The 12,279-nt window shown below is 38.1% G+C and overlaps 1 protein-coding gene across 7 annotated transcripts in view; it reads left to right on the top strand.

Annotated features, from left to right (window-relative positions):
• Nucleotides 1-9,330, top strand: part of plekha8 (pleckstrin homology domain containing, family A (phosphoinositide binding specific) member 8) — a 61,539-nt gene extending 52,209 nt beyond the window's left edge. For all 7 annotated transcript variants that reach the window (XM_048617755.1, XM_048617736.1, XM_048617730.1 and 4 more), the window contains 3 exons: nucleotides 785-855; nucleotides 7,370-7,431; nucleotides 7,529-9,330. In XM_048617755.1, the coding sequence (XP_048473712.1) occupies nucleotides 785-855; nucleotides 7,370-7,431; nucleotides 7,529-7,726 (331 nt within the window). In that variant the 3' untranslated portion in view covers nucleotides 7,727-9,330. The remainder of the gene's footprint in view (nucleotides 1-784; nucleotides 856-7,369; nucleotides 7,432-7,528) is intronic.
• The last annotated feature ends 2,949 nt before the right edge of the window (nucleotides 9,331-12,279 follow it).

Here is a 12,279-nt window from a genome sequence, read left to right as displayed (position 1 = left end):
CTGGACTGACCTATCCCCTTCCTAACTCCCTACCTACACTCACCTTTCCTGGCCCCATCCCCGCCTCTTCGACCTGTTTGTTTCCTCTCCACCTATCCTCTCCTCTATCCCTCTTCTATCCGCCTCCCACTCTCTCCCTATTTATTTCAAAACCCCCTTCCCCTCCCCCTTTTCTGATGAAGGGTCTAGGCCCGAAACGTCAGCCTCTCTGCTCCTATGATGCTGCTTGGCCTGCTGTGTTCATCCAGCCCTGCACCTTGTTGTCTCTTCACAACCAATGTCAGCTCTTTGAAAGAATTATCTTCAGTCCCACTCCTCTGTTCTTTAACCAATGTTATCCCCCTTCGAGGACTTCTCCAATACACTTTCAACAGCTATTATTTAATCTGTTTGCATCACCCTCTCCACTTAATAAAAAAACTTAATGTTACTCCGTGTTCTTTTGCCAGTTACGTGAAATAATATCATTTTTTACCTGAAAGTAATGGTGCTATTTATATGCCTTTGTTTAGACAGACTTTGTACTTGTACAATGATTTGAATCATGAACCTTTTGTGAATAAGATTTTCAAAGCTGTTTGTTAGCTTTTCCATTTTTGTAGGTTGCTGCGTGTTTAGCTATTCCACCTAGTGGCAACTTTCAGTATTGCCCAAATCAGCAGAACCACCATAAATAATTTTAGTGAGTAAACTTGTCATAAGCATTGTTTAAAAAAAAATCAAGAAGTAATTAATAATCATGTGAGAATCACCATTCTTTTCACCTTCAATGCTTACGTGACAGAGGGTTAAAGTTTCTGAAAGGATTTCTGGAAGAAGTGAACAGCGGAGAAAAGGATATCCAAAAAGCACTAAGTAAGTTTGCATAAACTACCACTTTTGTGGGAATGCCTTTTTGTTACTCTGCTTAATCAACATAATGAAAGGGAGATAGGAAATGGCTAATCAACAAGAAAGAACTTGCATTTAAATGGCTCCTTTCTTATTCTTGGAATGTCCCAAAACATTTTATAGCAAATGAATTACAATTTGAAGTGTGCTCAACAGCTGCCAAGTAAGCAAACAATGGTTTCCTGCAGCAAGGTCTCACAATTATCAATGAGATGTGTAAAATCTATTTGGTGCTACTATACAAGGATAAACCTTGGCAAGACAACAGAAGAATCTCTGCTGTTCTGATATCTCCTTTGCATTCCTTATGTTCCTCCACAGCCAGATGAGGCTACCGTTTATAGTAAGTCATTTAAAAATGTGCATGTGAATGAACATTCCACAGTGTTACAACATGGAGACAGGCAGCCAAACCAAATCAACCTTTCTACCTCTGTATTTACAACACAGTAAAATTAAATCTTTCAAAGACCATCAAAGTTGATCCTAGTTGTTCTTAACCAGACTATTTGAATAACTGATCCCAGACTCTGAGAATAATTGATACTAGATGCCAGTTCATACCTTAAACAAGAGACTTAGCAGTTTCTTAACAGTACAATAGCTTTAGTAGAGCAAAATTAAACAACAGTGATCTAATTGATATATGGTGTTAACCCAAAAAGAGCATTACGCCAGGGACCCAGGTTCAATTCTACCCTCTCATGACTGTCTGTGCAGAGTTTGCACATTCTCCCCGTGACTGCTTGGGTTTCCTCCTGGTGCTCCAGTTTCCTCCCATGGTCCAAAAATGTGCAGGTTAGGTGGATTGGCCTTGCTAAATTGTCCATAGTGTCCAGGGATGTGTACGCTATGTGGATTAATTATAGGGATAGGGTTAAGGGTCTACGTGGGATGCACTTCAGAGGGTCGGCACAGACTCGATCGGCTAAATGGCCTCTTTCTGCACTGTAGGGATTCTATGAAAGACCCTTGGTTTTCAGCCCCATTCATATAAAAGACATATAGACAAACAAACACAGTAAGAGTCATAGAGTCATACAGCACAGAAACAGACTGCTCTGCCATCATCAACCTTTTTGGTAAATTCCTCAAAAAACTCCAAGTTTGTGAGACATGATTTTGCTCACATAAAACCATGCTGATTATCTCTAATCAATTTTTGCCCCTCTAAATGTCCATAAATCCTATCTTTTATAATCACCTCCAACAATTTACCCACAACCAAAGTCAGACTCACAGTTCTGTAGTTCCCTGGTTTCTCCTCACAACCTACCTTAAACAAAGGCACAATATTAGCCACCCACCAGTCATCAGGCACCTCACCCGTGGTTATAGATGATGCAAATATTTCTGCAAGGGGTCTCATAATTTCCTCCTTTACTTCCCACAACATTCTGGGATCCATTACATCAGTTCCTGGAGATTTATTCACCTTTATATTCTCTAAGACCTCCTGAAACACCACCTCTGTGATGTGACCTGTTTTTAAAACTTTATTTCTCTGCATTCTCCAGATCCATTTATTTGTCCACAGTAAAAACTGACAGGAAATATTCATTTAGTATCTCTCCCATCTCCTGGGGTTCAACACAAAGACAACCTCTTTGATCTTTAAGAGGCCCTACCCTCTCACTAGATACCCTCTTGCACTTAATGTATTTGTAAAATCTCTTTGGATTACCTTTAACCTTATCTGCCAATGCTATCTCACATCACCTCTTTGCCTTCCTGATTTCTCTCTTAAGAATGCCCCTACACTCTTTATATTGATTAAGAGATTTAATTGAACCAAGTTGTCTATATCTAGAAAGGGATTCTCTTTTATTCTTGACTAGAACCTCAATATCTTTATTCATCCATTGTTCCTTAATCTTACCAGCCTTATCGTTCACTGTAACGGGAGCAAAATGCATCTGGGCTCGCGTCATCACACTCTTGAACACCTCCCACTTGTCATACGCCCTTTTACCTGCAAACAGTCTACTCCAATCAACTTTTGAAAATTGTCTCATAGCATTAAAATTTGCCTTACTCCAATTAAAAACTTTAACTTTGATGGAAGGCTTATCCTTTTCCATAACCATTTTGAAACTAATAGAATTATGATCGCTAGACCCAAAGTGTCCCCCCACTTTTACTTCAGTCACCTGTCCTGCCTTATTGCCCAAAAGAAGGTCTAGTTTTGATCCTTCTCTAGTAGGAACATCCACATATTGATAAAGAAAATTTTCTTGAGCACATTTGATAAATTTTTCACTGTCCAAACCTTTAACACTATGGTAGTCTCGGTCAATGTTTGGAAAATTAAAATTTCCCATTATTGCAACCTTATTATGCTTACATGTACCTGAGATCTCCCTACATATTTATTTCTCAATTTCTCTCTTACTTTTGGGGGAACCTGTTGTACAATCCCATAAAAGTGATCTTCCCTTTCTTACTTGTAATTTTTACCCATATATTTTCACCGGACAATCTTTCAGAAATATTTTCCGTAGTTACAGCAATAATGTATTATTCCTTAATCAAAAATGCCACCCATACCCCACCCCCACCCCTTCCTTTCTTGCCTCCTTTTCTATCCTTCCTATCGCATCTAAAACCGGGAACATTGAGCTGCCAGTCCTGTCCATCTCTCCGCCAAGTTTCTGTAGTAGCTACGACATTCCAATCCCATGTTCTTAAACATGTCCTGAGTTCATCAGCCTTACCTGTAAGACTGCTTGCATTGAAATAAATGCAATTTAGTTCTTCAGAGTTACTACATACTTTGACTCTCTCTTGTCTTTCTTTTCTAATTGACATGTTCTTCTCACATTCAGAACCTACCCATCAATCCTTCCATTTACACCACTGCTTAGAATTCCTCCACTTGCCTTCTCTATCATATAAAGTCTCCCTTAATAGAATGAGCAGATCTCCCCGCTAAGATATTGGTCCCTTTTCAGTTTAGTTAAGAGATAAATAAAATTACAAACTGGCCAGATTGCTTTCGTGGTTTTCATGACATTTTGTTCCACAGGTAAAGATGTTGGTTTCTTGGTTGATTTTTTGAAAATGTCAAGCAGGGTCATCTTTACAGTTCACTCATAAATTTAGTTTACTATTCCCTGAGCTTCAAAGAGCTGCTCATGGAAGGTTAGACAGGGAGCTTTCGAATCTTCATGCTGTGGTATCAACAGCTAGATTCCTTTTCCAGAGAGAAAACAGTCCCAAAATCCAATACAAACTCTGACCGCTCCCTGACAGACTAACTGTCTCCTCCACAAGGTCCCAATTTCCATTCAAGGTCTGCCATCTGCTTGAATGTAAGGTCTTTTCCGGACTTGCTGGAACCAATTCTCAGGTTCTGACCTCGTCAATGGCAAACTTCTGCTATCTCTTTAAGTGCAATGCTTTTCCATGGTAACACCTGTGTCTACAGAACCTTTTGACCAGGAACCAACTTGCAATTAACTTTCAGGCCTGGCCTCATGAATATACCAAAGCTTGTTTGGTTCATTTTCCTTTTAACACAAGCTGTTACCCATAGTCCAAATATCATATTTAGCTGTCAGTTTTTAGTTCACAGCTCCAAACCAAAATTGATTTTTAAAAAATGAGAAATTAGTGAGGGCTCTAACAACAAAATGTGTTGTTTTTGCAGTGTGCTAGCAAATTGGGGGAGTTCTGTACTTGATATTAGGAAACATAAATCTGCTTTTGACTAGCTGCATGTTTCAAGGGATACCTTTGTCTAAAAGATGAGGGAGATGTACCTCACTAAGTCAGTTCAAAATGAATCAAAAGTACTAATATTGTCAAAATCCTATTGCGAATTAAACTGGACAAGATCCTTTTTTCATTTCCCTACATTTTGTAATCTAGTAACCTGCGCTCACTCTTCATTTTCATTTTTTTTTGTACCCTGAACTTAATTAGATTCTAGTGATTGTTTCCTCAATCTTGCCTTACAGTAAGGCTGCAGGTGTGCTCCCTTTCATTTGACACATCCCTAAACCTATTACAAGTAGTGTTTCCTTTCTTATTGGAGTAGCAATATTTTGGGGACTTTTTTTTATAAAGCCCGATGACTGATGATAAAGGGTTGGGCTAAAGGTTCGTAATCTATAAATGGCAGTATTCAGGTTCTGTGCAACGACCAGGGTCCCCATTGTCTTACTGTGAACGTTGTAGTCCTTTCACTCTGGCAAACAGACCCAAACATGCAAAAATAGTTTCTTTCCACCACTTTTCTGTCATTCAAATGGTTTTCTCCACCTATTTTTTGAGTTGTTAAAAATCTATAATTAAGACAGAAATATATGTGTTTATATATTGCCATTTGTAGCCTTCGAAAGTTCAATTGTATTTTACAGCTAATGAATTGACTTTAAAGTGTAGTCAGTGTTATTACAGGTAATAGTAGGAATGAGCTGTGACCTTAAGCGGCTGAACAATAAATGCTGCTCTTTGAATGGTAATGTGGGGCATTTATATCTACCCGAGCAGGCACAAGGCCTCCATTTATCCTCTAATCCATAAAATAATCAGTCTGATGATATATGTCTCCTTCCATATAGTTCTGCTGTTTAATACAGTATTCTTTAATTAGCTCAAAAGATTTAAGTGCGCCAGCGCAATGTGATTTTGTTTTCTTTATTCTTTAATGGGATGTGGTTATCAGCATTTGCTGCCTATCTCTCGCTGCCCTTGAACTGGTTGGCTTGCTGAGCCTTTTCAGCAAGCAGGAGTCAATCACATTACTGTGGGACTGGAGTCACATGTAGTCCAGTCCAGGTAAGGACGACAAATTTCCTTCCCTGAAGAACATTAGTGAACCAGATGGGTTTTTAGAACAACTCATAGTCTTGTGATCACCCTAATTAAGACGAGCTTTCAACTTCAGATTTATTGATTGAATTTAAATTCAATAAGCTGTCATGGCGGATTTTGAAACCATCCCCCGAGCATTAGCCTGGGCCTCCGGATTACTGGACCAGTGACACTGCCATTACACACTAGTATAGCATGATACAAAGTGATCTGTCCTTTTTGCATTAGTCTAAAAAAAGAATGGATGCATCTACGACAATTAGAATAGTGAGGATGAGGTCAAGTACAGTTTTTCTCTCTGGTTCCTTCAGTACCTCCCACAGACCCAATCTAATAGTTATGTCCTTTAGGATTCAGCCAAATCAGTTCGTGGTGGTGCTACCATGGTACTTTTGACAATGTACATTGAAGTTTCCCACCCAGAGTACAATCTGTGCCCTTGCTACTCTCTCTTTCCAGTGGTACTCAATATGGAGGAGACCTGATTCACCAGCCCAGGAGGATAATAGGGAGTAATCAGAGGATATTTCCTTGCCCATGTTTGATCTGAGGCCATGAGATTCCACAGAATCTGGATTTATTGTTGAGGAATACCAGGAATCTCCCTCCTGACTCCCAACTCTGGTTGGACTGAATTGCCAGTGGGGTTTGACATCCCAAGAATGGTATGGTGGTATCGAGGCCATTGTCAGAATCCTACAATGTCAGGCTGTTGCTTGTTCCTCTTATGTTGGCATAAGCCCCCCGATGTTAGTAAAGATGTCTATGCAGTGTCGACAAGGCCGGGTTTTAAGTTGTCATTTCTGGTACCTGGCTCAATGCTAGGTGTTCATTCCTTTCTTTATACTTTGTGGCTGTTTGGTACAATTGGATGATGTGCTAAGCCATTTCAGAGGACATTTGAAAGTCAACCATATTGCTGAAGGCCTGGAGTCACATGTAGGACAGAACAGGTAAGGACTGCAGCTTTCCTTCCATAAAAGACAATAGTGAACCAGATGGGTTTCTCTACAACACTCAAAGTTGATTTCATTGGTCACGTTTAAACTAGCTTATAATTCTAGCTTCATTAATTGAATTTAATTCTCACTCCTGTGTTGAGAGTTGAACCCATGACCTCAGACTATAAACCTGATTGTCTGGAGTGTTAGTCCAGTTATGTTACCACTATGTCATTGCACATAATTTTTAATTGTTATAATTGACTGTTTAAGAACAAGAATATTAAGTTGATCTACCCTACTGTTCTACAGATGTATTCAGTTACAAAGTTGAAGAATGGTTCATTTTCTTGCAATCTCAGTCCTGTGATCCTGGGGGATGCCACGATCTAGTCACAAGTTGATTATAAATGATGACAGTGATTAATGGGAGATTTGATACCACCTTTATGTAACTAAATTTACATGTAAATTTGATTGTTGATTAATTTTAAAGCCAGTGCTGTGTGTCGTACATTCTGCATACTGCCTCTTTGGCAATAGCTGTAGGTTCTGCATTTGTTGATATAATTTTTTGTTGTATTTCACGGTGTCAGTCTATTGTTAGACAGATTGTTGATGTGCTTCAAACTGAACGTTGGCTCCTACAGTTGTGTCAACTTTTATATATTGTACATTTTATAATCTCCTGTCAACTTTTTTTTGGTTCCCTTGTTTAGACACATCGTACGGTAGAACGTTGCGACAGTATCACGGTTGGGTCGTTAGAGGTGTCTTTGCAGTAAGTTTTTCTTTCCAAACATGTTTTGTACATTTGAATATTCGCTTTTCCAATGAAATAGTGAATAAATGTGATTGCCTTATTCTCACATTCACAGTTGGCATTAAGAGCCGCTCCATTTTATGAAGGGTTTATGGCAGCCCTCGCTGTGAATGAAGGAGATGAACAGAATGAGGCATTCTATGAAGGAATGAAGAGAGATTTAAGCCAGTATCTTCCAGCCATGGGGAAGCAAATAGAGATTTTGGATGCTTTGTACGAAGAATATAATTTAGAATCTGATGAAGTAGTATAATGATAAATTACTTCCTCATAATGTTGTTTGAAAAGGAAGAAATGTGACATTTTTGGGTCATCTTTCACCACAAATGAAATATGCAGCAAAATATTAGTTTGTTTCAGTTTCAGCCAAGCCCATTGCTTTCAGTTGAACTGCATTCTGTTAAATTTCAAAACTTTAATGTGTGTGTTCTGTAATGGACAATGGAGGTACATTTCTGCATGCTTGTTTGAAGGTAGTGGCATATTTAGCGGGTGCTTTTAATCCAAGTATCTTGGAGTTCAAATATGTCAACTTATTCCTTGAAAACGTCCTAGCTAGCAAAATGACCACCAGGGCCTGACTATTTACAAATTAACTTGAAACACTGATCACTATTTATGATTGATGTCATTGTGAGTTTGTCCTGAAAGTAATTGCTTGTTCTCTATTTTGTAAATTTGAGTTCTTAATGTCATCTAAAAGTGATTGATACAGAGACTTTTCTTTGTGCAGAATCTGCTTGAATTTGGTACATTTTATATGTTAGGGATCATGCAAAGGCACAATGTGCTTAAACAGCTGAGTGGTGTCCACCAATGCTGGAGAAAACTCAGCAGGTCTGGCAGCATCTGTGCAGAGCAAAATAGGATAATGTTTCAGCAAATTCAGTTCTTCGCTGAAGAAGAGTCAAATCAGATGCAAAACATGACTCTGTTTCTCAGTCCACAGATGTTGCCAGACTTGAGTTTCTCCACTATTTTCTGCTTGTTTTAGATTTCCAGCATCTGCAATATTTTACTTTCATTTGAGCTACTAATTAATATAATCATTAAAAAAATCACCTGAAAGCAGATCCAGTCAGTCCAAATCTAATAATGTGTGAATTTAATATAATTTATGATGTGATAAATAATTTTGATGATTAAAGCAATGGACATAATTTTAATCTATTTCATAACCTATACAGCTATAATGTAATTCTGTTTTAAATCTGATTCATGGAAAGTGCCACTGAACTTTATTTAGCGTGTTAGCTAATTTGAGGATGTTGCAACAGGAACACTTCTCACCTCTGTTTTAAGCAGCAGAGTTGTTTCTGCTAGGTCCGTACACACTAATCCATGCACCTATCATTATTTTAGCTGTTCCAGTCCAATGCTTCTGATGTTGAAGTGAAAACAGTATTGTACCTGATTTTTTGAAGGGACAGAAGAATTGATGGCCAAGATAAGTGCCAAAAATAATCCATCTCGAATGCAATTTGCATGCATAGGCTTTGATAGACCACTGACTGGAACACAAGATCAACTCCAAACCTATTTTGGGAAAAAGCCTGGGCTACAAAAGGACCTATAGAATAAGTTGACTTGAACATTTTAAAGTAATTACTAAATGTAGAAAAGTTGCCAACACTGGCAAATTTATTGTCATGCCAACTTATCAGCTGGGGTAACTGAACTAAACCTAACCTAATCTAGATTTTAGAAGTCTTTCTATGATGCAGTAAATGAACTTAGCCTGTAATTATAGCCATAAGAATTTATTTAACTGAAATTGCACTGTGTACCCGTGTGTGTATATACATATATATGGATAAATTTTGTACTTATTTAATAAAGTGTTGCACTTTTATTATATATTGTTTGACATAGTTGGATTGTTAATGGGAATATTGGTTGGCAATCATAGCATCTTGAACTTGTAAGGAAATTCTAATTTAGAATTAAATGATTGCTAGAAGTGCAAGAGAAAACAAATTGGAATTCAAATTTACTTACATCTTCAGGCAATCTGCCTCCTTTTCATATCATTATGGGATGAAGAAACTGACCCAAGTTCACAGGGGGTCTGCCTCTTCAACACAAATCTAGTCCAAAATTACAAGGTGCTGGTTAACTTAAAGGAGAGATGATTTTTTAATGTATTGTCAATGCAGAGGCTCGATGCTAAATCCACCATGGCAGCTGGTGGAATTTACATGTTTGAAGGGAATTATTTATATTTTAAAATCAAAATGCTGGAGAAATTATTGGAGCTGAAGTCTGATAAATTTTCAGGGCCTGATTATCTACATTCCCAGTGTGCTAATAGAGTTGGTCATGGAAATAGTGGATGTATTGGTTGTCATTTGCCAAAGTTCTGTAGATTCTGGAACCATTCTAGCAGATTGGAGAGTGGCAAATGTTATTCCATTATTTAAAAAGAAGGGAGGGAGGGAATGGGGAATTAGAGTGGTTAGCCTAACATCAATCAGTAGTAGCAACAACACTGGAGTTTTATAAAGCATGTCATAACAAGACACCTAATAAGTACCAACAGGATAGCACAAAATCAACATGGATTCATGAAAGGAAAATTATGTTTGACAAACCTACAGAAATTTTTTGAGGACGTAATTAAAATAAATGAAAAAATGAAAATGAAATAAAGTAGAATAAATGAGGGAGCACCAACGGATACGATGTATTTAGATTTTCAGAAAGCTTTTGATGAAATCCCACATGAGATTTTTGTGTGACAACAAAGCAAATTGTAGATGATTAACCAGCATGGGTTCGGAATTGGTTAGCAACCAGGAAATGTAGAGTAGACATAAGAGTGGAAAGTGGTGACAAGTGGCTGCTGCAGAGATAAATGCCTGGGGCCCCAACTATTCAAAATATATATCAACAGTTTGAATGAGGGAATCAAGTGTAATATTTCCAAGTTTGCTGATGACACCAAGACATTGAGAGTGGTGAAGTCGATTTAAAAATCTTCAAGGCTATGTAGACAAGTTCATTGAGTGGACAAATGCATGGCAAATACAGTTTAACATAGATAAGAATGCATTTGTCAATACTGGTAGGAAAAACACTGGTGGAGTATTATTTAAGTAGTTATAGATTCAGAAATGTACAAAGTATTCAGCATATTCTTGTACACCAGTCACTCAGAGCAAGCATGCAAATGCAGCAAGCTGTTAGGAAAGTCATAACCGTTTTCAGTGCAAGAAGGTTGGGTACATGAACAAGGAAATCTTACTGCAATTGCACAGGACCTTGTTGAAATAAGACCTAGATGGTGTAGGTTTGATTTTCTTACCTTAGACAGAATGTACAAAGAGTCATGACATTAAGATATGAGGTGGGTCAAATTAAAGAGAGATCAGGGGAGATTTCTTCATTCAGAGGGTGGTGACCCTGTTGAATTCTGTACCGCAGAAGACTGTGGAGGCCAAGTTACTGAAAAGAAGAAGATTCTTAGAAATGAAATGTATCAAGAGATATGGGGAAGAGCGGGAATTTGTGTTGAGGTAGAGGATCAGCCATGATTATGTTGAATAACGGAGTGGCCTCAATAGGTTGAATGACCTACTCGTGTTCCTATTTTTTGTTTCTGCATGGGCAAATTTCAAAAAGACAATGTTTGCCAGACAGTAAACACAAATTTTGTGAAAGAAATAAGCAATTCCGAAGCAATAAATTGATAGTTTAAATAATGAATTTAATGACAATGACAATTTAAAAAGTACCAAGCAGCAGAACTACCTAATGAAACCATTTTTGTATTTTCAGTTAAGAAGTAGAGCAAAGGAGAGGAAAGAAACATGTCCCAAGTCCTGATTACCAGAGGAAAAGTGGGAACCAGGTCTGAGCTAAGAACTTGAGTTTAGCCAACACTATACTGCTGTGACTGCCTGCATAGTAGCAGCATGAAACAGTTAGCTTCACGTGTTCTTCAAACATTTGAGATACCTTTCCCTTCAGGGCAAGCTGAGGTAGACTGGGCACTTTTCAAGATCAAAAGTTCACTTTGCAAGCTTGATCCTGAAATAGGGTTTCAAAGCCAGATCAAAGTTGCCTGACCAGATCATTTCTCACTTTACATTATGGAAAGTCAGGAATGGTTCTAAGGTCATATCTGGCAACATGGGTGGTGTTTGCCACCAACAAGATGCTGACATCCAGCCAAAAGACACTCTGCATCTTTCACAATTGAGTACTATGATGTATGAATTTCAGAGCCAGCGTGATACCAGGTATGTGCTGTGCATCATTTAGCTAAATCTTAGCAAACAACATGTCCATTTGGCTATTCTCAATCAATAAGGTACTGACAATAACCAACAGCTGTCATTTACAAATGGCCAACATTAGATGTGACTCTGCAATTGGACAGTTTTTGCTACATAATCCTGCGTGTGTATAAATGTTTGTTGACAACCAATTTAGGGTTGTAAATCAGACTCATAGTGTGGTACACTTGCACGTATTGGAAGCTACATATTAATACACAGGATATTTTTCTTTGAAGATTTAAAAAAATTGCACCCAAACACTACCTGTTTCAAAGCAGTAAATTACTTCAATGCATCAAACTACAGCCATTCAATGGGTCATTTCTCAGAGCAAAGTCTTGAGCAATCGGAATCAAAAGTAAAATTTAAACAAAGCTTGTAAGTTACATAGAAACACGGAAAATAGCAGCAGGAGTAGACGATTCAGCCCTTCGAATCTGCTCTGTTATTCAATATGATTGTGGCTGATCATCCAATTCAATAGCCTGTTCCTGCTTTTCCCCCCATATCCTTTGATCTCTTTACC

The sequence above is a fragment of the Rhincodon typus genome, chromosome 2 (assembly GCF_021869965.1).
Source record: "Rhincodon typus isolate 14 chromosome 2, sRhiTyp1.1, whole genome shotgun sequence".
NCBI lineage: Eukaryota > Metazoa > Chordata > Chondrichthyes > Orectolobiformes > Rhincodontidae > Rhincodon > Rhincodon typus.
This window is presented reverse-complemented; position numbering and strand designations above follow the sequence as displayed.